The 26,429-nt window shown below is 38.8% G+C and overlaps 1 protein-coding gene across 3 annotated transcripts in view; it reads left to right on the top strand.

The window, feature by feature from the left end:
* Window positions 1–26,429, top strand: part of FOCAD (focadhesin) — a 275,956-nt gene that overhangs the window by 206,627 nt on the left and 42,900 nt on the right. For all 3 annotated transcript variants that reach the window (XM_057720105.1, XM_057720103.1, XM_057720104.1), the window contains 10 exons: window positions 1,012–1,056; window positions 6,129–6,237; window positions 8,849–8,965; window positions 11,455–11,693; window positions 14,852–14,941; window positions 21,035–21,182; window positions 23,038–23,157; window positions 24,693–24,815; window positions 25,274–25,351; window positions 26,026–26,097. In XM_057720105.1, the coding sequence (XP_057576088.1) occupies window positions 1,012–1,056; window positions 6,129–6,237; window positions 8,849–8,965; window positions 11,455–11,693; window positions 14,852–14,941; window positions 21,035–21,182; window positions 23,038–23,157; window positions 24,693–24,815; window positions 25,274–25,351; window positions 26,026–26,097 (1,141 nt within the window). The remainder of the gene's footprint in view (window positions 1–1,011; window positions 1,057–6,128; window positions 6,238–8,848; window positions 8,966–11,454; window positions 11,694–14,851; window positions 14,942–21,034; window positions 21,183–23,037; window positions 23,158–24,692; window positions 24,816–25,273; window positions 25,352–26,025; window positions 26,098–26,429) is intronic.

Below are 26,429 nucleotides of genomic sequence, written 5' to 3'. Positions count from 1 at the left end.
GTATAGGGAAAATGTTTATGATATCCTCTTCATAATGTAAATTGGCAGTCAATGATTGCTTTTCACTTTATCTCAAGACTCTTACATGAAAAAAAATTCTGTGAATATTTGCATTGAACATACCTTCCTTTAAATCCACAAATGTAATTATTTTCTTTTAGTTCAATTTTATAACCAACATTTGTTTTTTTTTTTGTTGAGCTATGATTGACATATAACATTATATTAGTTTCACATATACCATAGCCAAGAATTTAAATTTTATTTTATATACATACGTAGTGACAATTCTATTATCTACAATTTGGAAGTAGTAAGTTGCTGTTTTGGTGCGCTCTTGTGCAGAAAAGAGAGAATGTCTTAGTCAGTTCAGGCTGCTATAACAAAAATACCATAGACCAGATGGCTTAAACAACAGAATTTATTTCCCACAGTTATGGAGGCTGGGAAACGTTAGATCAAGGTGCCAGCAGACCTGGTGCTGGTGAGGGCTTGCTTCCTAAGTCTGAAGATGGCTGCCTTCTCTTTGTAGCTTTGCATAGAGCAGAGAGAAAGCAAGCTCTCTGGTCTCACTTCTTATAAGGATACTAATCCCATTCATGAGGGCCCTACCCTCATGACCTCCCAAAGGCCCCACCTCCAAATGCCATACATTCAGAGTTAAGATTTCAACACGTGAATTTGGGGCTGGGGGACGCAAACATTCAGTCCATAACAGAGAATAATATAAAATACACTTGCTTACCCACTGTTCAGTTTAAGAGATGACACCATGAAAACACATTCACCTTCTTCCCTGCCTCTACTAAGTAACCTAAGGAATAGGAAGATGAAACTGTCTTAGAAGCGAAGCCCTTATTACAGTTCTTTCACCTTACACTAAAATTCTACATGGAAGTTTTAAGATCTGTAGTCGTTGCCAGAGGTTCTTATTAATTGATGAATAAGCAAAAAAGATTGGTTTCTTGCTTTACCGTAAATTCTCGTACCTATTTTCCATCTGTATTGCAGGGTTCGAGACATGTTGGCTGATGAGGTCACCAAAGCAGCTGCAAAGTAAGATCCATTTATTCTTTTACCAGAAATTTTCTATAAGCATTTCTTTTTCCTCACAGGTATGAACAATTTCTCCTTTTAGGGCATTTCATAACTTTAAGGATTTTAAAGGACTTTTCAGTTAGTTTTTCAAAGATCAGTTGTTATCCTTTCTCATATTCAGTTAATTCTTACTACATGTCTTTCTGTGAAAATACAGAGGAACCAGTACAGGCACAAAACTTTTACATCAAAGTTGTACCAATGTGTATACCCAACAAAATGGCCTATGCTCTGGCTTAGATTTAAAGGATTGTGATTTAGTACAGGAGAAGAAAAAAAAAGAAATCTTTGCTAATGTGTCTATTTTACAAACAGATGAGTAAATCTCAACTGTGAACCAGTAAATAATTTAAGGTAGTACCTTCTTTTATTCTCCAGGTGTTATTGGGCCTAGGGTAGCTAAATATTGAATTTTTTAATACTAAAAACTAATGTGAAGACCCACTAAAAAGACAGTTTCCGTCATGTCCTTATGGTTGTTTTAGCAAAAATAACTTGAGTATTACTACCTTGAGGCTTTTTCTTTACCTTAAGCCAATTCTCACTAAGAAAATTATACCCTAGTGAACTTGTTTGAACAATCTCTTCAGGTCTCTTTGTTAGCAAGCTGCCTAGTTGTTCCTGGTAGTAGTTACATGTCAGTTATATACACTTCTCCTTTTCACTATTAGCCTTAGCCTTTGCTGCCATTTCTGTTTGACTTCCTTTCTTCTTATTCACCAAATAATATAGATGTACCTTTGACCTAGAGGATTTCATATGTATTGAAAGTCCATGTTATCTAGAAATATTTAACTACAGTATAGTTTATCTCTCTCATGTCCTAGAACCTTCTGTAGCTGAATAGATTTTTGCCTAAAAAAACAAAAACCAGAAAACATAATCTACCTTAGAGTTCGCTTTCCACCAGCAATTTCTTAAGCAGGTACTTCACTGTAAAACCTGATCCCAATACCTGATCACTACTCAGTCTGGTGTTTTCTGAATACAGGGAAATAGAAGTGGTAATCCTCCCCTACACTCAATTCTGTGGGAGGCACTGGGAAGTGTCTGTTGACAAAATGAAAACTAAAGTACAGAGAGGCTTCCATAGGGACTCATTTGTGTCTGTTTATCTGGTTTGGTGAATTGCAGACACCGTGGGAGAGCACTCAGCTGCTTATTGGAGGAGAGGAGGTTCTGGGGCGGGGGCTGCCTTTGACCTTTACCTTTCATAGTTTCTTCTGTTATATAGTCTACTTAATTCCTGTTAAAAACAGTACTCTGACATTTGCAACAAAAGCTCAAATGCTGAAGAAACTAGCAGCTTTCTATTAAAACAGCTGTAATTTTGCCTCTCCAGCAGCTTTGGCAGATTCTATTCTAAAATTTTATTTCACCAAGACTTTAATCTTCAGGTTTGCAAAGCATCGTTTCATGACTAATACCTAAGAAGAGTGTGTTCGCATTCTCAGTGGTATGGAGTAAAAATAATTTATGTTCTCATGGTGTTACCTTCTCATCAAAAATTTCAAACTATTTTACAGACCTTATCTTATTAAAGCAATCCTGACAATACTAGGCATGACAGCAAGTGAGCAGGAGATAGTTAAGGTCCAGAGGCTGAGAGATTAATGATAGAGCAGAAGAAAAAATCACTGTGCTGCTTTCTCTTTACTTTTTCCCACTGGCCTCCTCGAATCATGTGAGGACCCCATCGCTACCTCCTGCCAGTTTAGCCTTCTGTTCCTTGGACCGTGGCTGCCACAGGCTACTTCGGGCCAATGTAGGGCTTATTTTGTTCTGAGGCATAAATTAAATGTAAGAAGTAAAATACTAGTCACAGGATTAGACTGATTTGCTCATTTGAGAGCATTTTTAAATGCATCAGGGATAGAACTAAGGGAGAATCAGAACACAGATAAAACCTGATGATTGATGTAAGTTTATTTTCATTGTTAATAATTAAATAGATTTGAACCTGAAGATAAAAATCCCCAAAGGATTGGGTCACTAATATGTAACGTAATACTTTGTCCCTAAGAAAGCATCATTGTAGCTCATCCTTCCTTGAGCTTTTTAATTAGGTTAATGGCATCCGTTTGTTTCAGAGGACAATTTAATTAAAATGTCAGTGGTATTGCCTAGATAAATACTGTACTGATGCTGACACATTATTATGCAAATTAGTCACTGCTGCTTGACTGGTAGGGGATAGTTATGTGATCAAGAAGGTGAAAAGTTTTTGCTGAACCAATTCTAGAGTTTCACCTGGCCAGCTCCTCCTTGAATTTGTCTCACTGAGCATGTATGGAGTGTCTTCTCTCCATAAGTCACTGCAAGGCATGTGGGTAATGTCAAGATGATCAAGAGCTAGTCACCGTACCTTTATGAAATGTGTAACTTGGGCTAAGCATACATCGCGTGACTGTGGACTAGTTTTTCCTATTTAAAGATTAATGTCCAAATATGCATTTAGTCTGCATCCAAAGACTTAATTACCAGTGGCTTTAAATACATTTTTCTCCACTTTACAAGAACAATACATGCTCAGGAATGTTAAGACCAGTGAAACTTTTTAAATACAATGATTTGGGGCACGGTTTCAAAACTGAGGCTAGGGGCTTCCCTGGTGGTGCAGTGGTTGAGAATCCACCTGCCAGTGCAGGGGACACAGGTTTGATCCCTGGTCTGGGAAGATCCCCACATGCTATGGAGCAACTAAGCCCGTGCGCCACAACTACTGAGCCGGCTCTCTAGAGCCCATGCTCTGCAACAAGAGAGGCCACCTCAATGAGAAGCCCGTGCACTGCAACGAAGAGTAGTCCCTGCTCGTCACAAGTAGAGAAAGCTGGTGTGCAGCAACAAAGACCCAATGCAGCCAAAAGTCAATCAATCAATCTTTTTTTTTTTTACCATAATTGTCTAATATACTGCCTTTATTCAGATTTTTCCAGTTGGCCCAAGAATATCTTTTTTTTTTTTAGGCTCTTTATTGGAATATAATTGCTTTACACTCTTGTACCAGTTTTTGAGGTACACTAAAGTCAATCAGCTGTATTTATACACATACCCCCATATTCCCTCCCTCCCACAATCCCCCCCACCCTCCCTGTCCTGGCCCTCCAACGCAGCCAAAAGTCAATCAATCAATCTTAAAAAAAAAAAAAAAAAGAATATGAAATGACAACCCACAGAATGAGAGAAAATATTTTAAAAAAAAACAAAAAAACTGAGGCTAAATTCTCTTTCAGAATTTCAGGGTTAAAAAGACACTTTTTTATATCATCTTGACTAATATTCTTGTTTTAAAAGATTTGATACCCAGTGTCTGGTGACCATCTAAGAATTTCTCCAGGGTGATAAATTCACTGAGAATTTAAAACTATTTTTTTTAATCTAACTTCAGGGATTCATGATCACGTTATAGCAGAACAGGCTTCAAGATATTCTCAGCTAAAGGAAAGAGAGAATATTAGAAATAAAGGATTTAATTTTGATTTTGTTAAATGATTTTCAGGCTAGGGCACCTGGGAATGTCCACATCTTGCCTTGCTTCTGGTGTTTTATTGTTAGCTATAGGAGTTCCCAGTAATTCTCACTGCAAAACTGCTTCGACCTCAAGTCTTCCTCTCTCTTTTTTCCCCCTGCCCCATCCCTCAAGGTAAATGTTGTTGTCTTATCAATGTATGACAGGCCTCAAAGAGGAGTGATTTAAGAAGGGATGAACAAAATGATCAAGAGTACAAAGCAAGCCTTCACTGAGGTTAACTACCCTAGAGTAGGAGCAAGAGAAGGAAGGAAGGAATGGATGAATTGATAGAAGAACTTGATAATAGCAAGTCCTGAGTTCCATTCTTACCAAATGGAAACAAAAATGCAAGAACACAGTTGTATATTCACCTTTTGATACTCACTAACTCACATGTTCAGTCATGACTGTGGCCCAGGGCTGGAGATACTAAGCTTGCATGGGGAGCAGGGTTGGAAGTCTTCCTCATCCCACACATCTGTTCTATTCCTGCACCATAGTAAGCAGGGGAGTAGCTCTTGGATGTATGCACTGATTCAAATTCAGTTCTCAAGTCCAGGTTTGGGGAAACATTCTCTGCATTTATGGAACCCACAATCGTAGAACTGAGAACTGAACTAAATGATGGTAAGGGTGCTGTGTTACCTGAGTTCTGTTATGATGTAATTGGCAAGCCAAGAGCATCTCATCAGTGTCCCATTGGGGATTTTATTCTATAGGATCACTTTCGAATTGTGGAATAATAATAAACATACATTTTCAAGTGGTAAGTATATTTAAAAGATTCCATTTTCTTGATACCAATTTCAGAAGTCAAACTTAAGATTTTATTGCCGATATTAGAAAATTACCATTTGGGTGATATAAAAAGGCAACTTGCAATCCAAATATTCTAAAAACAAGCCTTTTTCGCATCTTATCTAGGTTTCTGAATTACGTGACAGACTGACTTCAAGGTTGCTGACTTTGGCATAGTAAGAGAAAGAAGGGGAAAATGATAATGGTGGAGGAAAGCCGCCAGTGTGTCGAGTTGCTGTAAAGTATGCCATCTGAAGTGGTTCACTAGAAGCTGCTTCCACACACCAGCGCTTTAAAAAAGCCAGGGGCCAGTTCCATTCTGCTGGGCTTATTCACATAACTGTCCTTGGCTGAGTTTCCAAAACAAATTGATAGATTTATATTGGCCAAAGATGACACCAAAGAAGATAGCTTGGGAAACATAAGGTCAAATGATGAAATAAAAATTTTGGGAAGAAGGAGTTTAGATATATGAGCTTTGAGTTTTTAAGTTACCCAAAGCATAATGACCATGTGTTTATAAGAAGAGTTAAAAAGCACTCGTGTCAGAAGAAGGAAAGAAGCTGCTAGCATCAGGAAACAAACAGACCTGCATTTACAAGGCTCCGTGAAGGGATGGAAGTGCTTTTTGACCTCATCTGCCCTCCCTATAATAGTGCCTTCTCTTCTCCCGGTTAATGCCCCCAAATCCTCCCTTGGAATTTTTTTTCTTTTTAAACAGAGACAGCCCCGTGGTCAAAGGCAACGCGCTGTTAGCCTTAAGCAGCCTTGCTGTCGTCGTTTCCAAACATGAAGCCAGCCTCTCCTCAGACTCTGAGGGGGTCCTGGAGGTGAGTTAAGGGTGTTTAGAACCAGTTGGGCTTTGGTTGTGTCATGTGTGAAAAGTGAGACTTCTCCCAAAGCCTGGCCCTGAATTTAGGAGGTTACAGTCTGGCTGCATCACCCAGTTGTGGAACCCTATGCGCCTTTACACCGTAAGCCTCAGTGTCCTCTAAAACACTTTTCTTTGTTGCTTTTCTGTTTTGCTTTCTCCATCACAGTTAAGTGGTCATTTCCATCTGAAGGTACCAATTTTATGTAACAGGGCTTGTCTTTCTGTGATTGCATCATGGTAACCCGTCTTAGGAGGTTAACTTGGCTTACTGAAAGTGAACAATGCTGTCAAAAAATGATAAATAAGCAGTGTTTACTGACTGAAAAAAATTGCACTTTGCATTTTAATTGTAGATGTCAATGACAAAGTGCCTATTCATTTTTGCAAGGCATTTATTTCTTAATTAAACATGTGGCAAGCTGGCCAATGTTCATTTCCAATGTACTTTTCCAGATAATTCATATCTGTCAAAATAAAAAGGCATGGATTTATTCTTCTTTTAAGTCCCGCTACCTGGTAGCTATCATTATCTGGAGACAATGTAGTCAAGTGGTTAAAAAACTTAGGCTTTGGAGTTGGAGAGTCGTATATTTAAATCCTAATACTTGCGCTCACTAGCTCTATGGCTTACTGTTGGTAACCTTACCTTTCAGAGCCTCTTTCTCCATCTGTGAAATGGGATAACAGTACTTAACAGATAGGATTATTGTTAGCGTTAAACGAAGTCATATATATATAAGGCACAATGGCTGGTAAATACTCAGTAACTATGGTCATCAGCATCAGTATGTACTTCATCACTTCTTGCTGCAAAAACTAGGCTTTATTCAGTGCTCCTCAGCCTATCTCTGTCCCCACAGAGGGCCTGATGGACCATTTGTATTCTTTCTTCATGGTAGGGTTTTTTGGTTCTTTTTTGGTGGGTTCTTTTTTGGGCAAGAAACCAGCTCTAAATTAAAAAGGAACTAGAAGAATAAGGAATGTGGAATCCTATGGAATTGAAGGCAAAGCTTAGAAACCAAATTGGGAGAAGAGCAAGAGGCAAGCTGGGGAGTCCAGGCACAGGTACTGATGAACCATCTCAACAGACCACCCCTGGTAGGGTAGATCAGCTCCAGTCATTTACTGTCTTTGCATCACTCACTTAAGATTCGGAATCCCATGGGTCCCCTACCTACACCTTCGGCAGGGTAGGACGTTACCTTGACTGAGTATTTAACCAAGCTTCGAATTGTGGAGGAGGGAATTCCCCAAAGGGTGCTATTACCAGTAAACAAGAAAGTAGTGCTCTGTGGCTAAAGCTACAAATGTGTATTATTTGTGGGGAAGGGAAGGAGGCCAAGGGATTATTGCATGAAGGATAAAAATGTAGTTAGTTACCATATGAAAGTCTAAGCCCAGAATCTTAATTTTAATAATGAGAAAGATGAAACTCTTTTAGAGAGGAAATGTTTCATATCCTTGAAAGAGCCCTCAAATACTTTAACAGAGGCGACATGGTAAGTAGATCTACAACCTAAAGAGTAAACATGCCTTCCTAGGATCCCTTCGTTTTGGTGTTATTTATGTCAGACTGTCAGTTGTGCAGGTAATTTGCCCCAGTGATAACTGGAGGTCTAGCTCAGGGTTTGAGCTCCAGGCTCTCCTACTCTTTGTTCCCCCAACCTTTGTCCTGTGCCGCGGCACATAGTACACAAAACATTGAGAAACCATGCAAGCCAAAGATGGGGCTTTGCTTTTATTCTCGATGATCTTGCCTTTGGCTATTATTCAATATAAACTCAAGACCTCATTATTTGATTAAAGTTGACATTTCCAAACTCCGTTCAAATCTGCATTTGACCAACAACTAAACATCTTAAGAAGAAGGTCTTGTTTGATTCAAGGAATGAATTGCAAGGATTCCAACACTGCATCGACCTTTATAGTTTGCACCACTTGGGTGTTACCATGGGAGTTGAATGTTTTTGGACATCCATGGTCATGAACGGTTTTTAATGCCAAGTTCTCTTTTTATTGAGTTGGGTTTTGTTGTTGTTTTGTTTTGTTTTTCGTATTCTCTTTCCTCTGCTTTTCCAAACTGAGGATCATTTACGTTTTCATACCTACTTGGCTAGGCGAATGTTGTGATGATTCTTGAATGATACGTATAGCGTGAGTAAGCAGAAACGCTAGGGATGGTAAAAACATTCTCTCGGTTACTTTATTGAAATGACAGGTCAGAAATGGAAAGTTTGAGTTACCTTCTCTGCATGTCTCTCCCTTTAACCTCCATGTTATCCTCACTGAACACAGGAGAGCTCTGAGAAGCTCCTAGACCTGTTCTGTTTTGCAGCCCCCATCCTCTCGCCTCTGCTAAGTCTTAGGTGAAAGGTAAGTCTTATGCATGTTGGGGCACAGGTGAGGCTGTGTATCTGTCAAATACCTATCTACTTTGTGCAGTCCTGACAGGTGGAGTTTAGTTTTTGATGATAACACTTCATTCTTTCATATAGAAGCAGGATCTAGAAATAATGTTTAGGTTTTTTTATTCCCCATTATCATTTCATGGTTTCCTTCATCTGCAGGTTCAACCTAATTTCCTTTCAATGAAAGAGTGGCTTTTCATGGTGTTTGATACTCTTTTGGTCATTGTCGATAGCCATTACCAACCCAGAGGACAACTTTTCTCCTGGTTTTATTATGTAAGTTTGAGAAATAAAAAACGGTCGGAAAACTCGAGTTGATTCTTATATCAATTGTTCATATGAAATCCATGCTAATAGTGTTACGTCTTAGCCTTAGTTGTACATTAAATATGTCTCAGCCTTGGCTGTACATTAGCGTCACCTGGGAAACTTTAAGAATGTATGTACATATTGATAAAAGAAATACTGATGTGTAGGCCTCACCTCTGATTTACTTGCTCAGGACTGGGTCCTGGGTATCAGCATTTTGGAAGCTTTCTAAGTTATTCTGATGTGTAATCAGAGTCAAGCACTACAGTAGAAGTAAAATAAACGTTGGCTGAAGATGGCGGATCCTGAGTTTCTGGTCATAGTTTTTTTCATTTCAGAGATGTGACCAGGGGAAGTTCAGTTAATCTGTCTGGACCTTTGTGTCCTTGTTTATCAAATGAGGTGATTGAACAGTATTATCTACAGTGATTGTAGCTCCAGCTTCACCTCGTATTAATTTTGTGACTGTTGACCTGACACTTGCTTAACCTATCATCTTATTTTCCCTTCCTGTAAAGTGAAGATAAAAATGATTGTTTTGCCACCTTTACAAAAGGTAGTGAAGATCAAGTTATATCATCTATGGGAAAATGTTTTGAAAACGTGGAATGCTCTATAAATACAAAGCAATATTGTTGACCAGAAAATAGCACCTGTTACTTAGTCATTCTCTTTCTTCATGCTTATATGCTAAGAGTTGAAGCAAATTGAAAACACACTGTGTTGGTTTAGGTTTCATTTTCCCTTTATTGGCTGTAGTGCATGCTCGATTTCTGTATCTGCATGGAATTGTTTTGGTTCTGCCTTATCACTAACTATTGCTTAGGGAATTATAGGGCTCATGGGACAATCAGCTGAGTGGCAGAGGATTACAGTTGATTTGAATAAAAATATAGCACAGGTCCTGCACTGTTGCTAAGATCGCGAATTTAGCTTGAAACTTCATTGCCTTAGGTCTTCTTTGTACAACATTTTGTGTGCCTCTGTCCTCCTGCTCTTAGGAGGACCTGGTATGTATCCATCTGGGGCTTAGGGTCTGGAACCAGGCTTTCTACTCTACTTGAGGACAAAAAAATGACTTACTAGTTAACGTAGAATTAAATGGAAAGGTAGATTTTGCTCAAAGAAGTACTTTCCTTATGATGATTTGTTTTCTGTCAGTTTTCTTATTTCTGTAATGATGGATGAAAAACTTATTAGCTTATACAGAGGTCTTTGCAGTAGCTGGTTCAGATATTCAGCAGGACAGGGTATTGTATTAGACTTCTAATAGTGCTGCTTAGTTCTTGCAATCCAATAAAAATAATGTCTTTACTAGCCAGCTGGGGGTTGCCTCTTACCTTTGTGATTCTGGCATTATTATACGTTTTCAAAGCCCTGTTTCACAAGCCACTTCCTTTATTTCCCTTGTCCTAGCAGCTGGGTCATTTTGAGTAGTGTTGTCATTATAATAGTGCTATATTAACTTAAAGAATCCCTTAGCTCATGCTTGCTTTTTATCCTTAAAGTACTAAAGCTTAGAGAGCAAATGAGCATAGAGTTAAAAACACTTTTTAATGTGTTTTGACTGCAAGGGACAACACGGCCTTTATGGTGTGTCTGAAAATTTGAAGTGGGTAATACTGAGGAATGATAAACGGGCTTTCTTCCCCACTTGAGACATATTTATAAATGTATATAATGTCTGGTGGAGCTCTCTAACACAGGATTCTTGTAGAAGCTGTTCGTATTCAGCTGCCCTGTCATTTTATTAGGGCTATTATTCGTTTCTTTTCCCATAATTACATATAGGAAAGGCGCATATAGAGCTCTCCGTTTCATTTCGAATAGCTGGTTATTGCTTTGTAACCAGAGGCTTTTAGGATTTCAACTTCCTTTTTAATTAAAAGGAATTAGCCCCCTGTAGAATATAATCCATCTACTGGGAAGCATTCCCACCAAAAATTTTGGGAGATCTGCCAATAGGCCCCTGTGCTAAACTTAGACTTATCCCTCTGTAACTGAACTTGAACTGCCCCCACCCTAACCCCTTTTCTCTTCTCTCCCAGAAAACTCCTGGCTTTCTGGACATTTATAATGTGGCTTGGTGGTTTCTCCAAGCTTGGATAGCTTCACTTGGGGTTTTTCATTATATACACATGTGGGCTTTCAAAAGGCTGAAATTGTTTCAGGCTTTATAGTGAGGGAATTCACACCTAAAAGAAGACACTTATAATTTGTTTTTTTCCAATTTAAAAGGGTATTATTAGTTAACCAATTGCTTAGTAGCAAATTGTTTTACTGAGAGTAAACAGGTAACCTGCAGATATACACAGAAATAGATTTATTTAAAAACATTTTTGGGGGGGATTTAGGAGACGCTTGTATTGTTGTAGAGCGCTTTTGTGATAGGTGTGCGTCCTTCGTGTTTTAAACAAAAGACCAACCCCCTGTTTTCTCTCTTTGGCATGTGCTAGAAATCCTATTCTGGTGAAAACACAGCTAGTGCCACTGCCCGTTCTGCGGCCGCCACGGCTTTGTCTCTCCTTGTGCCAGTTTTCATCATCTCTTGCAAAGAGAAGGTTGAGGAAATCCTGAACATGCTGACTGCCAGGTTACCTGGGAAACCAAGTGCTGATGAGTCTCAAGCCGTGCAGATCCACATGGGCCTTGCTTTGGGGATGTTTCTCTCTCGCTTGTGTGAGGAGAAACTCAGGTACAGTGTATTAAAATATTCCTGTTTTTCCTCTTTGTGACTTACGTGAAGGATTTTTCTCTCTCTCTCTCACACACACATTATATGTGAGCAATTTGTGGTGCTTAACTTTTTGAGATGTGCAGCTTGATCCTTTATTCTCCTTTATGAATGCATTTGTCTCTCTAAAATATCATCACATAGACATTAATGTGTTTTAAGGGTTCCTCTTTTTAAAGTGACTGATTACTTGAAACTCATTTCATGCTTAAATGAAAGCCATGTGTAACAGACATGAGGAAAGTCTAATCATATGGTGCTATACATTTTAAAAAGCTTTTCTTCCCTCTGGTTTACAAGGATGAAAATAGTTGCTTATTCATTGTGGATATCACTATAAAATGAGAGGAAAATCTCGGGGTATCCCCGTGCCTGAGGGTGCTGGGGATCACTGAATCACCTGAGAACTGCATGTACCCAGTTTTAAATATTGCTTTTATCCTGTGCCCTGGCTACATTTTTGTAATCCTTAAAGAGTCTTAATCTGTGCGTATTAAACTGTGTGCTTTATCCAGTTGGACTGCTCATCTTTAGACTGCTAGCTCTGCTCTTGAAGGAGGTAATAGAATATCAAAGACCCAGGTGGAAAATTCCACTAAGTGGGAAAGTCTTCTTATGCATGAATATACTTTAGTTTCGTTGCTCATTATATTTATTCTTTATTTTATAACTGATCTTAGAATTTTATGTATCCAGATTGATTGTAGTGTGGTACAACATGAATATTTGAGTCTCATGAATCTTTAGATGCCACTGACTTGGAATCTGAGCCCCATTTTCCTGCGCTGGAAATAGTAGGGATAGCGGGGAGAGGCATTCTGTTCTGATGTTAGCTTCCTGAAGCCTCTCCGGTTGGCAGAAGTTGTCTGTCCAAAGGCAAGAAATGGTGTTGATGTGGATAAATTGGATGACATTATGCTATATTTAGATGTCTGTTTGAAACCAGTGCTTAAGTTTACATTTGTAATTTACATAATTTTGTGCAAACATCAATATGTGAAACTTTTATGAGAATTGCTATTGATCTAGGGAAACACTGTATTTCAGATGATCATTTTCAGCCCTTGGAAACATCTGTCGGATGATTGGGAAGATTGGCTTAGTCCTTGTGATCATAAATGAAACATTTCCAGAATATTCATTTTGTTCTATGCACCAGTATTAGTTACACAGGTCTGGTTCTGGACATGAACAAAAAGCTGCCCTTTGCATGTGAATTGACTGTCACATATTTTGTGTGTGTGACAGAACACAAAGTATTTTTAAAGACTTAAAACGTGAAAATGACTTTCCCCCCTTTGCTTCTGTGCTACAAATGGCAATCTCTTCACCATCTGTGTTCGTGTTCTTTCTTCAGTATCTTTTCAAGCTACATGCTTTACAACTAAAAATGAGCCATGGCAGTTTAATTCCAGGCAACTCATTTCATCCTATCCTGGCTCTGGCTCCCTTCTTCCTTAGTTTAGGAGGAGATGCTGCTGGTTTTAGGGCTTGACAAGCTTACATTTGTGGTTAATTTAATCATGCTACCTGGAGAAACCTATGGTGATTCCCCGAAAGTATCCTTTCTGGTTCCTAGATTGCCTTCCACCCCTATCTACCCTACCTGACTTTGCATCTGCAGGAAACCCCGAGGAAGGACACCAGGAAGCTCTTCCTGAGGTGGAGTGCCCACAGAATAATTGCAGATTTTAACTTTGCCATAATGATCCTGTATTTGATAACATTCTCCTTCTGGCTGATGTTTAGTGCTGCAGCCATTAATATAATTATCCATGGTCATTCCCACCGTCCTAATTTCATAGAGCAGAGGAATCTGAAATATTTGCCTTTTAGTGCTAATAAATATTTTACTAGATAATGGCAGGCTCACCAGATAATGACATTTTTGGAGAAAATTTCTGTTTTTCTAAAAGTAAGTGTTTTGAGGGCTGCTAACTGAATAATCAATGACATCAAATAAGTGGCCCAAAATGGCCCCTTAAGAGAAAAGGACCAGGACAATATTTTGGTCTCAAGAATGAAAAATCACTTTGTAGAAAATAATTTTGACATTCAATCCTTTTTTAATTTTTTTGCTGAGACTTATGAAAAATCTCCTGAATTTATATTCCAGTCTAGAATTTATTCAGAAAAGCATGTTATTCCAAAGCTTGCGTCTGTCATAACTCCCAGAGGATACTAGTAGGATCTCTTTAGCATTTGTTTAGGATATTTAAGTATATTTTACTCCAGAGAACAACTATAATAGGACTTATTTAGTTAAAGCTATTAAAATTGTGTGTGCCTGTGTGCATGTTTTCTCATTGCAAAATGTAATCCTTCACCTCAGGCAAAACCACTGTAGTCTTGATTGGAGAAGATATTATTTAAAGTGCTCTCTGGCTGGCTGGCATTCCTCGGGCTGCATTCCAGTCAGCATGGTCTGAGGCAGCAGCCAGAGAGCTGACATGTAGGGACCCCTTGATAATAAAGTGTTGGTGATGAAGCCCACAACTCTGCCTGAAAAAACAGACGTAGAGCTACCTTTTAAGTTTTATTTTACCCTAGAAGTCATAGTTCTCACCAAGACAATTGCAAAAACCACATCAATTACTGTATAAAGGCAGAAAAATATAGGGCTGGGTTTTTCCCCCCTTTAAAAAAAAAGAATAGACCTGAAAGCCTCCGTATTTGAGACATGAAACCAGAAGTAATAGTCTTTGCAAGAAAGATTTGGAATGATTATTAATAATATCAGCTTAATGGGTTAGTAAATATTCTGAAGAAAATCACCTTAGCATTCCTAGGAATTTTTGTTTTTTCAATTCTGAGCTTTGTTCTTATTTCTCAGTGATTTAAAATTGAATGAGCTGAGAACTTGCAAAAGTAGCAGTTTTAGGGTTTATTGATTGCGAGTGATTATGATGTTCAGAAACCTAATTATCAAATAAATTCTCTGACTCAGCTTCTCTGTCTACAGAATATATGTGAATCATCAATATTGTTATTTGCTACTTTTATTTTTTTAAAGAAATTCATTTTCAATAAAATATTGAGAGAAAAACATTACATAGTGAATATTTTGGACAGTTGAATGATTTTAAATAATTCATTTTTCCCTCTTGGTCTTTACCCAGTGATATATCTGGTCAACAGATGAACCTTCTTCTGATGAAGTCTTTGGATGCCCTGGAAAATTGTTGCTTTGACACTAGCCTTGAATACAAGTATGTTGATTCCATTTCCTCTCTGATACTCAGAGATTGGTTCTTTGCCATAAATCTTACACTCTATGGTGAAATATCTGTAGGACCCGGTCTTGAATTCCTTTGCACAGAGGTTTCAGTAGTAATAAAAGATCTGTGATTAAAGCTTACTTGTTCTGAAAGCCATGTTTCAGAAATAGACACTTTGTTTCCATACGAAGCAACAAATGTCATTTTGTGGCTGTCATTAAGTTACCAATACCTTAGATTCTGTCTTGTACTTATCATATGAGACATCTATCTGGGTACTTATATGTATGGCAACCTTTTTAAAGAGCTGTTGAAAATATTCTTTGAATTTGATTTGACTAAGAAAGTCTTTGACTCATGATTTAGATTTCCCTATGAAATCCAGTGTCAGAGGAATCGAAATGAAAACAGAGGTTACACCAGGAGTTCCCAACCTCCTCGATATTAATAGATCTCTCCCCCCACCCAAACTTTATGCTTTTTAAATATTTTGTCTATTAAACTAAATATCTTAAAAGTTAGTTTATTTTCTCATTCCAGTCATGAAAAACAACAAAAACAAAAAAGGAATAATCAGAAAAGTAAACCTCATAAAATACTATTAAACATACTTGTTTTGTGAGACATTGAATGTTTCAACTCATCCATGTGGCTTGTGTGGGAAAATATACAGTTTTATTGGCCTTCTGAAATATTGACACCATTGAGAACCTGCATCGTACCTTTTTGGACCTCCCTATGTTTTAGAACCTCACGTTTGGATCTTCTGGGGTTGAAGTTACTAGGAAACTCAACAGACTATAAGCTCTAACCTCCAATTTATTAATTTATTTACTTCATGCTATTATGGTCATTGTTCAAATATGAATTAAGTCAGTGTTTACCAAAAAGATCAGTGTTTAAATTTCTGGCCTTTAGGAACTTATGATCTAAAGTTACATTCATAGCATCTAGCCTGTTAAATTCAGACTAACAAAAGCGTAAATGGTAGAAGTACTGTAAGTATCACATATTTCATCACGTGTAAAGTCAGATCTTCACTTGGTAGCTGGTAGTTATGAGATCTTTCGCATGCAGGCTAAGGCTGGATAAGAACCCTTGACAGGCACCCAACTTTATCACCCTTTAAGGTTTAACACTTTAGAGATGAAATGACATGTTAAGAGTGTGGTTTTGAGTATGGGCAAAGAAAGAGTTGGGTGGCATGATTGAAGTCTCTTACATGTAGAAAAGGATTAATGGAAGGGATGGAGTCATTTAACTGTTTTGGGGGCTGATGAAGAGTTGGGATTTTTGAGCCTAATTCATGTGTTGGTGGTGTTGCCTTTTACAACCAAGGAGTAAGATAAGTTTCTCTCCCTTCCCCTCCCCCTCCCCCCTTCCTTCTTTCTCCTGCCTTCCCCCAAAGGTGTTCAACATGTCTGTAGCTAGGGGTATTATGACGTCGGGGGAAAAAATTGTGATTAACATGCTGCAGACTTTCAGCCAGTTGGAACAACCAGGAGTGACTCTCATATATTAACTCCATTAATTTGCAGGAAGGTTGTGTGAGTGTAGGGAGTCATGAGGGTAACTGAATTATCTGAAGTGTGGGTACTTATGCATGTAAAAACTTCATACGTCTAAGCATATTTAAGTTTAAAATTAACTTTTTAATGCCAGTAAGATTCTTATTTCTTCATGCTTACCTTCTGTCTTGGTTTTTACCTTCTTAAGAAGCAAGTGTGTTTGGGAGAGGGAAAGGTGGGCCTCCACAGGGGATGGAGCCTGCAGAGTCAAGAAGAAAAGGGTCATCAGAAATTCCCTGTCCATTTATCAAAATCTTGCTTACCTTTTGGTGCCAATTAAAAGCTCAGGTCCTTCAAGAAACCCTCCCTCTGTTCTCTCCAACCTGTGTTTTTCCTACAGTTACTTAAGTTTAGTATTTTGTCATTCCTAATGCTTTGTGGGTGTCAGTGCTTAGGTAGTTCTCTTTGGTTTTGGGTTCCACTAATACTAGTGAGCAGCCCCATATTGTTTGTGCTAGCCTTTTCACGTTGGCTTCTCATGTAATTAAGCAAATATTGATACTAAAGTAGGAGTCATCATCACTTCAGTTTACAGATAAAGAACCATGAGTCTCAGATAGGAGACTGGTTCAAGGTCACGCACTAAGTGGCAGAGCCTGGAGAGAAACCTAGGTAGTCTGACTTCAAAGCCAGCTTTCTTTCTCTTGCTTAGCACGCCATGGAGAACACATTTCAATAGACAGAAAGCAGTTTGACAGTTGACAGTGTGGTGTTGATTATTTTTTCTGACATGCAGATGTTGCCCACCATTAAAAACAAAAGAGAGATTCTAACTAGGCCCAAACCTGGTTCGTAGCATAAAGTATTCTCCCGTCCAGTGAAATTGCAGGAGACCGGGGCAGTCCTCCCTCACCTGAAATATTGGAAGCGTTACACAGGGGTAGTTAATAGATCTAGGAGCGTGCTACCTCAAGTGATAGAATTCACCCAGAGCAAAGTCACCATGCTCCCTTGATTTAATGGATGTGTCCCTGCTGAGAGAACTGAGCACCTGGTCTGGTGCTTGGGGTCCTATCACTTACATTTTGCTGCCATCTAGTGGTACTTATTACACCATTGCAATCCTCACAGCCCTAACTAGTCCTGTTATCCATCAATGACCTGAGCATTGGTTAATTACTGTTGAGCTTTTACAAATACGATAACATTTGTATAGCACTTTGTAAAGGGCAAAGTGCTATACAAATGTTAACTGTTATTAGAACTAATTATTAGATAGCCTAGTACTTAATCGGCAGAATAGGCTACGATAAACTAGGGAATTGAAGATTCATCTCTAGTTAATTTTAGAAAAATATATCACGTCCCAGTTGATATAGCAACACACATAGCAGAATTGCATAGCTCTTAAGGCTTATAATTTCTTTTTGCCAGTGATATTTTAATACACTTGGATAAGAGATTCAAATAAGTAATGACATAATGGGGCATATAATTTTAAAACTCAAATTCTCTTCATCATTTGTTAGTATTCTTATAGAAGGTTTATGTTAGCAGTTCCAAAACCTCAATTTTATATCTAATATAATTTGTTTCCTCTGTTCAAGACACCAGCACTTAATTCCTTTATGTTTTCAATGGGCAGAAAGATACGAAAGCTGTCTCTGCCCAAGTTATTCTTGGTGTAGAGCTGGTAGAACAGTGAAGCTAGAATGAGGTAAATGTGTAGAAATGCTGAACTAAGCACCTAGGAGAATCTTTAAGACTTAGGACAAAAAATACACACATTAAAATGCAGAAGATTTGGAAGTCAGAAGGAAACATCAGGAATGAAGCTTTAGGACTACCTTCTTGGTGCATGCTGGAACAAATTAGATAAAGTAGAAGAAAATAGTTCAGAAGGTCAGTGGATGCATCCAATCTAACATATTTACATTGGCATCCATATGTACTTAGTTAGACTATATATTCATATATTATAACAGTCAGCTAAAAACCATTGTACCAATGAATAGAATCATTAGTGAATGGTAACCTTGTCCAAGAATAATTCTGCTGTGATAATTTTTAGATAAATGTGAACCAGAAACTGGGATGTCTTTTTCTAGACCTTTGTGCCCACATACCTTGGGATGGTAAAAGTGAAACGTCAGTCCAAGGGATAGAGATTTTTGTGTTCCCCGAACAGCCAGGAAAGCAAGATTTAGATATCTGTCTATTATTTGAAAAAGATGAACCCCAGTAGTTAAGTAAGCTTTGAGAAGAATCATTTTTCCTCATGAACCTGACACCTCTCGTCTTTTTTTTTTTTAAAGCTCTTTATTGGAACATAATTGCTTTACACTCTTGTACCAGCTTTTGATACACTCCTCTTCTTAAATTAATCTGGCAAAGAACAGAAATTGAATTTTCTTGATTGAATCTTGGATGATATACTCAGTGAATTTTACCACTCATAAATTTTGCCTCCAACGGAACGTGAGAATCAAGTCTTGGGTTTTTTTCGGGGGTTTGGTTTTTTTTCTTCCCCTATAGTTTTTCTCTCCACTTTAGATTCTCTTGAAACTCTGCATTTGGTCAGTTCTTCAGCATTCAATAAATCTTGGTTGAATGCCTGTCCCTGTCAAGCAGTGTACTAGGTGCCACAAATACTGTGGTGAGGAAAAAACAGAAAAGGTACCTACCCTCATAAAGCTTATAGGCTAGTGAAGGATGTGGACAGAAATCAAATCAGTTCCCAAATAATCTTCATCAGAATTTATCATTAAAATTGTCTGAAGTAAATTAGTACAGGGTACTATGGGAAAATACTAAAGAGGTTCCCTGCTGGGCCAGGGAAGGTATCCCTGAGGAAGTAACATTTGAAATCCTAAGCATAAATAGCAGTTACATGGTCAAAGAGGGAGCAAAAGTTAAATTTTAAAGTATTAATCACATTTGTCTAACTATATCTTTGGTCTAATTTCAGGTTTTTGTATGCATCAATGTAGGAAGGTGGCCAAAAAAAACTTTGCTGTAGAGTCTAAATGAAAACAAAGACTCTAAATCCATTCTAATCAACAGCAGCCTTTCCTCTTTCAGAAATGTGATTGGTCTCAAAAGCACACAGTGTTCAGATGTTACATGCTGATTTAACTCATTGAAATATGCATTATGCTAGTTGAGCTTGTTGTTAAGTTCATGTACGCTGGAACAGCAGTTGTGCCTGACTTGGATTATGGCTGCGGTAGCTTCTTGACAAAGGATTTCCTAATGCCAGATTGGTAGGCGATAGAACCCAGGAAAACACACCTGAGACATGTTTCCTTCTCATCATGGCATCACACAGGGCGCCAAGAGGGCCCTGGCTTTGGCAGTTGGAACAGAAGGCTGGAAATAGAAAAACCCCGTCTTCTGTCTGTGCTCTGCTGCAAACTCTCTGCATGACCTTGAGCGAAACCCTGTAGCCTCTCCATCCTTTTGGGTATCTCTTATTGGATGTGGAAGCTCCGTTGGCCCAGAGGTGTCAGGGGAAGTAACTAACATGTTCAAGAAATGATGTGAAGGTCTTGACGCCAGCCAAAGAGATAGATGTTGTATAAGAGCAAAATGACATAACATACGGGTATTGAAATATGTTATTGGAGAAATGCCCTGGAATGTCTTCTTAAGCAGCAGAAATCAGGAAGAGAGGCAAGCCAAACCAGAGTGAGGATGATTTCTGAAAAAGTCAGCATTTCCTCAACTTGAAAAACAACAATGATGATAAAACCTTTTTCAAAAGAGTAAAAAAATTACCCCCGAGCCGCATTTATCTCATCACACTCACTAGCCGTTTTCTGGGAGAACAATCGTTTTCTTTAAATGGATGTGTATTCTTTCAGGAGGATTGAGGCACAAAGCCCAAGGTTCCAATTGAATTGTCACACGGGGTGACTTTTGACAAGCCTGTCATTTGTCCGTTTTCTCTCCTGACCCAGTGGTACTCGGAGGGATCAGAGGGGAGAAGAGGATTAATGTCATTGTGCACAGACAAATACACAGTTTCTTTGAGACAGAAATTCCACTTGTTGAAGTTGACTAGGAAACATGAAGCACTTAGCAGTACCTCGTAATCATGCCTTGCATTTACCCACCCTCCTCTCCCCCCGTTATTAGTCATATGTCCTCAGCTCACATCCTGAAGCTTAGACGTTTCTCTCCTTATGCAGTTAACCATAGTGCACTCAGCATGATGGGGGCAGCGGGTGGGGGGCAGGCAGTGGAGAGAGGACGACAGCATCTCTCTAAGTGCAGAGGTAGAACTGGTTTGACTGATTTTTGTGCCTCCTTCTCATACAGAGTTTACGTCAAACTGTGTCATGTATTTATTTCTTTTCTCCATTGGGTACATAGCACTGGCATGGGCCATGGACATGTTTTGATGGTGGGTATCCTTATGGGGGGGCTCATGGTTTACACCTGTGTACCAGGCAGCAGAGTCAGAATCCAGCCATCTCACCATGGGTTGTAGAGCGCTGGTAACACCCACGATCAGTGAAAAGCGATGATGTGGATTTCTTGTGGTTTTCACGCCTCGTCTTTTTTGGCATCCAAGCACGGGCTGTATACTGGGAGTTGGACTTGTCCTGTCCCTCATGAGCCACAGCAGCCAAACAGAGTCACGAGTTCACGTGGCAGCCTCACTCCGGAAGCTCTCCGCGTACCTAGATGACAGCGGGAGCCAGAGCAGAACCTTTCAGGAGGTAGGAGACCACGGTTCCAGTTTCCTTCCCTCTTCTGGCTTTTGTTTTCCTCTTGCTGCTTATTTTCTACTTCTGTTTTGGTAACTCTGAAATTAAATCCTTCCTCAATTTCAGCTGGGCTAAGGAGAAAATCTGAGTGGCAAACAACCTATATTAGATCATAAGGTTTTCAAATAGTGCAGCTGTTTAAATCAATGTAGACGTACATGTGGCATATAAGATAAGAGCCTTTAGTGAATACAAAAACCTAACCCAGCATCACTAGAAGGCAGTTTCTAAGAAGAGCTGCAATTTCTGGAGGAAGGTTAAATGGAGATTTTTAGAATTAGGCTCAAGCCAAATATAACTTTAAGAAATGGCCAGGAATAAGCTTAAGAAACTGCAGATCGAAAAGGCATTTGATTTTTTTTAGTGTCCGCCAGCATGAAAAATTATTGAGGAAATTCTCTTTACCACACTTAATGAAAAGATTTTTCTGTGATGGCATAAAAATATGCAGAACTGGGATCCCGGGCTCCGGTCTGTGTGTTGACTGGGTCGAGCAGGACATCTGAGGCCTGTGTGTCTGTGAGCCCAGGTGAAGCTGCACCACTGCCAGGCTCTTCGCTCTGGGAGGAGCCTGGGCCGACCTCTTGGCCTGGCCAGATTCTCCCTCTCATTAGAGCAGATCCTATTTTCCCCCGGCCTGCCCACAAGCTATTGATGAGCACATAATGGCTGCTGTGTTTCCCCGCTCAGCTCCTCTGCTTTCAGCAATAGGACTTGTTGAATCAGTGAATTTCTTTGGGGCACAGAGGGTTGAAGTTTTGTTCTAAGACGTGCACCACATTTCCATTTTTAAAGCGTTGCAGAGCACGATTGGAAAGTACATATTTTTTTGTAAGCCAAAGGAGAAAATGTTGCAACCGAGGAGCAATTTGATTAATAAATGAAGGCAAGGTTTTTATAATTGTTGCATCTGTCTGCCTTGATGTTTTGATTTAGACGGCCTCGAGCAAGCAGTTTTGGTTGTTCCTCCCCTCTGATTTATGTTATCCAATTTCTACCGTAGAAAGCACCTCTTTTTTTCATGCTGTATCAACCAATGTGAGGAGCTAAACATTTCTACTTTGTCTTAACAACATTTTTGTGAGGGAGGGACTCATCATGAAAATGCAGCGTAGCAGAGAGGGATGAATAACCTTGATTTGGAAAAATGGAGGCTCAACTAGATGGAGTGACTTGCTTAAAGTTACTTAGCCAGTCAGTGGTCAATTTGGGATATAAACTTTGAGTATTCTGTTTCTACTCCCAACATTTTTAAAAAATTTATAATTTGGTCTTTTATTCATCTACTTATTCATTTTCTTATTAAAATCACACCAGTGCGATGAAGTACGTAGTATTATCGCTGTTTTATACAATTTATCTGACTCTAAGACCTTCCTCGTCCATCATGCTCCACTGCTTCTAGCAGGGAATCTTAATGTAGCAGCATTTCACTTCTTTGAATTTCCTCTCCTGTTTGGCCTTGGATCAGAGCACATGGCCATTAGTAGTATCCACTGGTGGTGAAAGTCTACTTCTACTGTTGAGGAAACTTTTTGATTTAGAGTCTAAAGACCAAGTTTTGAATCTTGCCTCTGTCACTTGCTAGCTAAGTGTTTTTATCCAAAAAGTAGGCATCATGACCCCCGTTTCGTAATAGTGTTATGAAATGTAAGTTAGGCAGCAAAACATGCCTAGTCTGTAGTGGGTGTACTCGAATCCAGGCCTTATCCCAGGGACGCATTCGACAAAATATTCGTGTCAACTGAAGCATGTTCTTTTATTTCCCCTCATGAAGACACGTGTTTCCGCTGTCCTTTCTCCTCAGGTCCTTGCCTATACCCTCAGCTGTGTATGTACATCTGCGTTCAGCGCCGGAATTATTGAGGCTGTGGAGGCTGAAGATATTATGAACAAGCTTCGACTGTTAGTGGAGAACAACCAGCAGGTTGGAATTTCTGGTTATTTCTCTGTGGGTCTCAGGCAGCTGCTAAGTCCTCATTCTGATTTACTCTGAATTAGACTATAATGAAGTATTTTTTGTGCCCAGAACTGAGGAACTTCTAACTCTTGTCTTGTCCACAGCTATAGCTGGTATCCAGCTAGAAAAAGATGTCTATCTTTTTCTCTCTTTATCCCCATAGACATTTTTTTCTTTTTTGGTCTGAGTATAAAAGTCTTTTCTCTCTTTCCAGCTGTTGCTCTGTATCTATAAAATCTTAAAACACGTGGCTGGGAATATAAGAGTTATGTAAGGCTGGAGACAGAAATTTGTAAAGATAGGAATATATAGAGTAATCTGATAAAGTAAGGCCTCAGCACATTCAAGGCAGAGAATCTCTGCTCATGACTAAATATATAGGAAAATTTAGATTCCTGCAAATTAAATGAAATACCCTTAAAATGTTCCCTCTGAAATATTACTCAACCTTCAAAAGGAAGAAAATTCTGACATATGCTATGACATGGATAACCTCGAGGATATTATGCTAAGTGAAATAGGCCCATCACAAAAAGACAAACACTGTATGATTCTGCTTATATGAGGTACTTAGAGTAGTCAAAAGTGTAGAGACAGAGAGTAGAATGGTGGTTGCCAGGGGCTGAGGGAGGGGGAATGGGGAATTATTGTTTAATGGGTACAGAATTTCAGTGTTGCAAGATGAAAAGAGTTCTGAAGATGGATGGGAGTGATGGTTGCACAGCGTTATGAACGTAGTTCATACCACTGAACTGTACACTTAGAAATGGTTAAGATGGTAAATTTTGTTATGTGTAGTCTACCATAATTTTTTAGAATTGAAAAAAAAAGTTCCCTCTGATCACACATGCTCTAGAATTTCCCTGTTTGTATTTTGTTTGCTCAGTTGTTTGTTTTTTAGATTTCTCCAAAGTCTTAATGTTGGCCATAGAGGGTTATTTCAGGATTCAGTCCAGGTTTTAAGCCTGTGTTGTGTTGTATTGTTATTACTTCATGGGTTATATGTCTGCTAACTTACTTTCAGAATAGATTTTGCATGTATATCAACTATACTTCAATAAAAAAATTAATGTAAAGTCAGAAAAAAAAAAGAATAGATTTTGCAAACACCATAGTGTAGAAGTTTGCATATGCTGTGCTCTTTATCGGACATTTTCTCCTCTTGTTTGGGGGTTGACTGGGCTTGGGTGATTTACCTTGGTGTTTTCATCTAACCGCCTGCTTACAATTTGGATTGTTTGACCCAAGTCAATCAGTAGTGCAGTATTCTTTTCCTAAAATAAACCACTCACCGAAGATGAATTCTGTACAATTAGCCTGCAGTTTCTGTTGCAGATTAGTCTAGGTGTTAAAAATCTGCAAATCTCTGACTTTCAGACGGCAACAGAACATGTCTGTAGGAAAGGGAGCCCCTAGAAGTGCTTGTTTTGCTGTACATGAACATTCCTGATCTGTGCCATTCTTCTTTTTTCTTATCTCTTTTTAAAATTTATTTCTAACAGACTTCAGGTTTTGCCCTGGCGTTAGGAAACATAGTTCATGGCTTGTCTGTGTGTGGACATGGAAAAGCTGAAGACTTGGGCAACAAACTGCTCCCTGCCTGGATCAGAATTGTCCTAACAGAGGTAGAAGGCACCTCCTGCATGTTATTTTATATTTTTATAAAGGAAAAAGAGCTACTTTATTGGACTGTTTATAAGTGCTGCCGAGATATATAGCTTAACCATAAAAGAATAGGCAATTTCAAATGAAAGAGACACATGTACTTTTAATGCCTTATAAATGATACATCCTGGTAACCATTATTGTTCTTTTTTAAAACTGGCTATTTTGTCAGTGTTTTAATTTTAACAACATTGTGGTTTTGAAAAATAAGAAACAGCAAGAAGCCACCTAGGATCTAACAACTTTAACCTGTTACTTTATTTAAGTCTACTGCCATTCTCAGTTCAGTGACACAGGCTGTATTGACCCTACAAATTTAGTACCATTTTGACCCTTTATTTCTCTATGATGTAATTTTTATCCAATTCAAACCCAAGGACTGTTTCCTTCTTGACATATTCTGATGCTTTGTTTTCAGGGCTCCCCCACAATGCTTTGTTTGGCAGCTCTTCATGGCATGGTGGCCTTGGTAGGCTCTGAAGGGGATGTGATGCAGGTAAAAAAAAAAAAAAGTGGAGGGGGATGGAGGAAAGAAACTTAAACATGTACATAGTCACAGCAAGAAGAGAATACCCAATATCTCAGTACGCTAAGGAAAGCACAGTACATGACCATGGTAATGGTTACACTGGGCTTTCCAGTGCCTTTATATATGGAAAATTGCTCTTGGCCAAGAATTCTTTCTATAGAGATTTGTTCCTTATTTTATTTGGTTTGTAGGGATTAAACCTAGTCATATACTCTCCACAAAATTCTCTGCCTGAGAAAAGTGATTGGATCCTGAGAAATTTCAAAAGTCATTCACAAGAAACTACATTTTGCATCTGTAATGTTTAAGTTTATATCTATGTAATTATGCTTTCACTTTAAAGTGTTTTCTACAGTGGACATATGTATGTGTAAATTTACAGTAATTCTAAGATATTCCTTTGTTCATACAGTAAAGGTTTATTAAGTGACTGCTACATGCCACACTGAACGGGTGCCAGGAAATCAGTGATTTCATAAAGCATGGGCCCTGCCCGCAAGGAGCTCACAGTTTCTGTTTTTGAAACATAAGGATATAATGATAAATCATTCCATAGCTTAGACGATGATAACGCAGGCACTGGGAGTATCATTATTTACTTTTGCGGGTTGCGGGGTGGGTATTTCTCCTTTTTCTTTCAGCTGAAGTCAGAAGCCATCCAGTCCTCTCATTTTCAAGGCAGACTTAATGAAGTCATTAGAACTTTAACTCAGGTGAGAAGGGGAACTTCAGATCCTTTGGTGGGAAAACAGATACTCCCCTTTGTCGTCTTTCTTCTCTTTCATGATACAAACTGTTCACTTAGACAATGGGAAAATCTCTGGTTATTCGTGATGCGTTCAAGAGTCATTAAAGAATGGCTCATAACCCTGCATAATTTGTTGACCAACATGTACCACCTCTGGAAAAAAAGAGAGCTGGCATTTTTGAGTTAAGTTGGCATTGGTTTCTCTTAAAAATTAAAACCTGACCCTGCAAAGAATGTCAGGCCCTCCAAACAAGGAAAAATGGAAGACAGTCAAAGGGCAGGGCAGATATCTACGCA

The sequence above is a fragment of the Hippopotamus amphibius genome, chromosome 2, assembly GCF_030028045.1.
Source record: "Hippopotamus amphibius kiboko isolate mHipAmp2 chromosome 2, mHipAmp2.hap2, whole genome shotgun sequence".
Classification (NCBI taxonomy): Eukaryota; Metazoa; Chordata; class Mammalia; order Artiodactyla; family Hippopotamidae; genus Hippopotamus; species Hippopotamus amphibius.
This window is presented reverse-complemented; position numbering and strand designations above follow the sequence as displayed.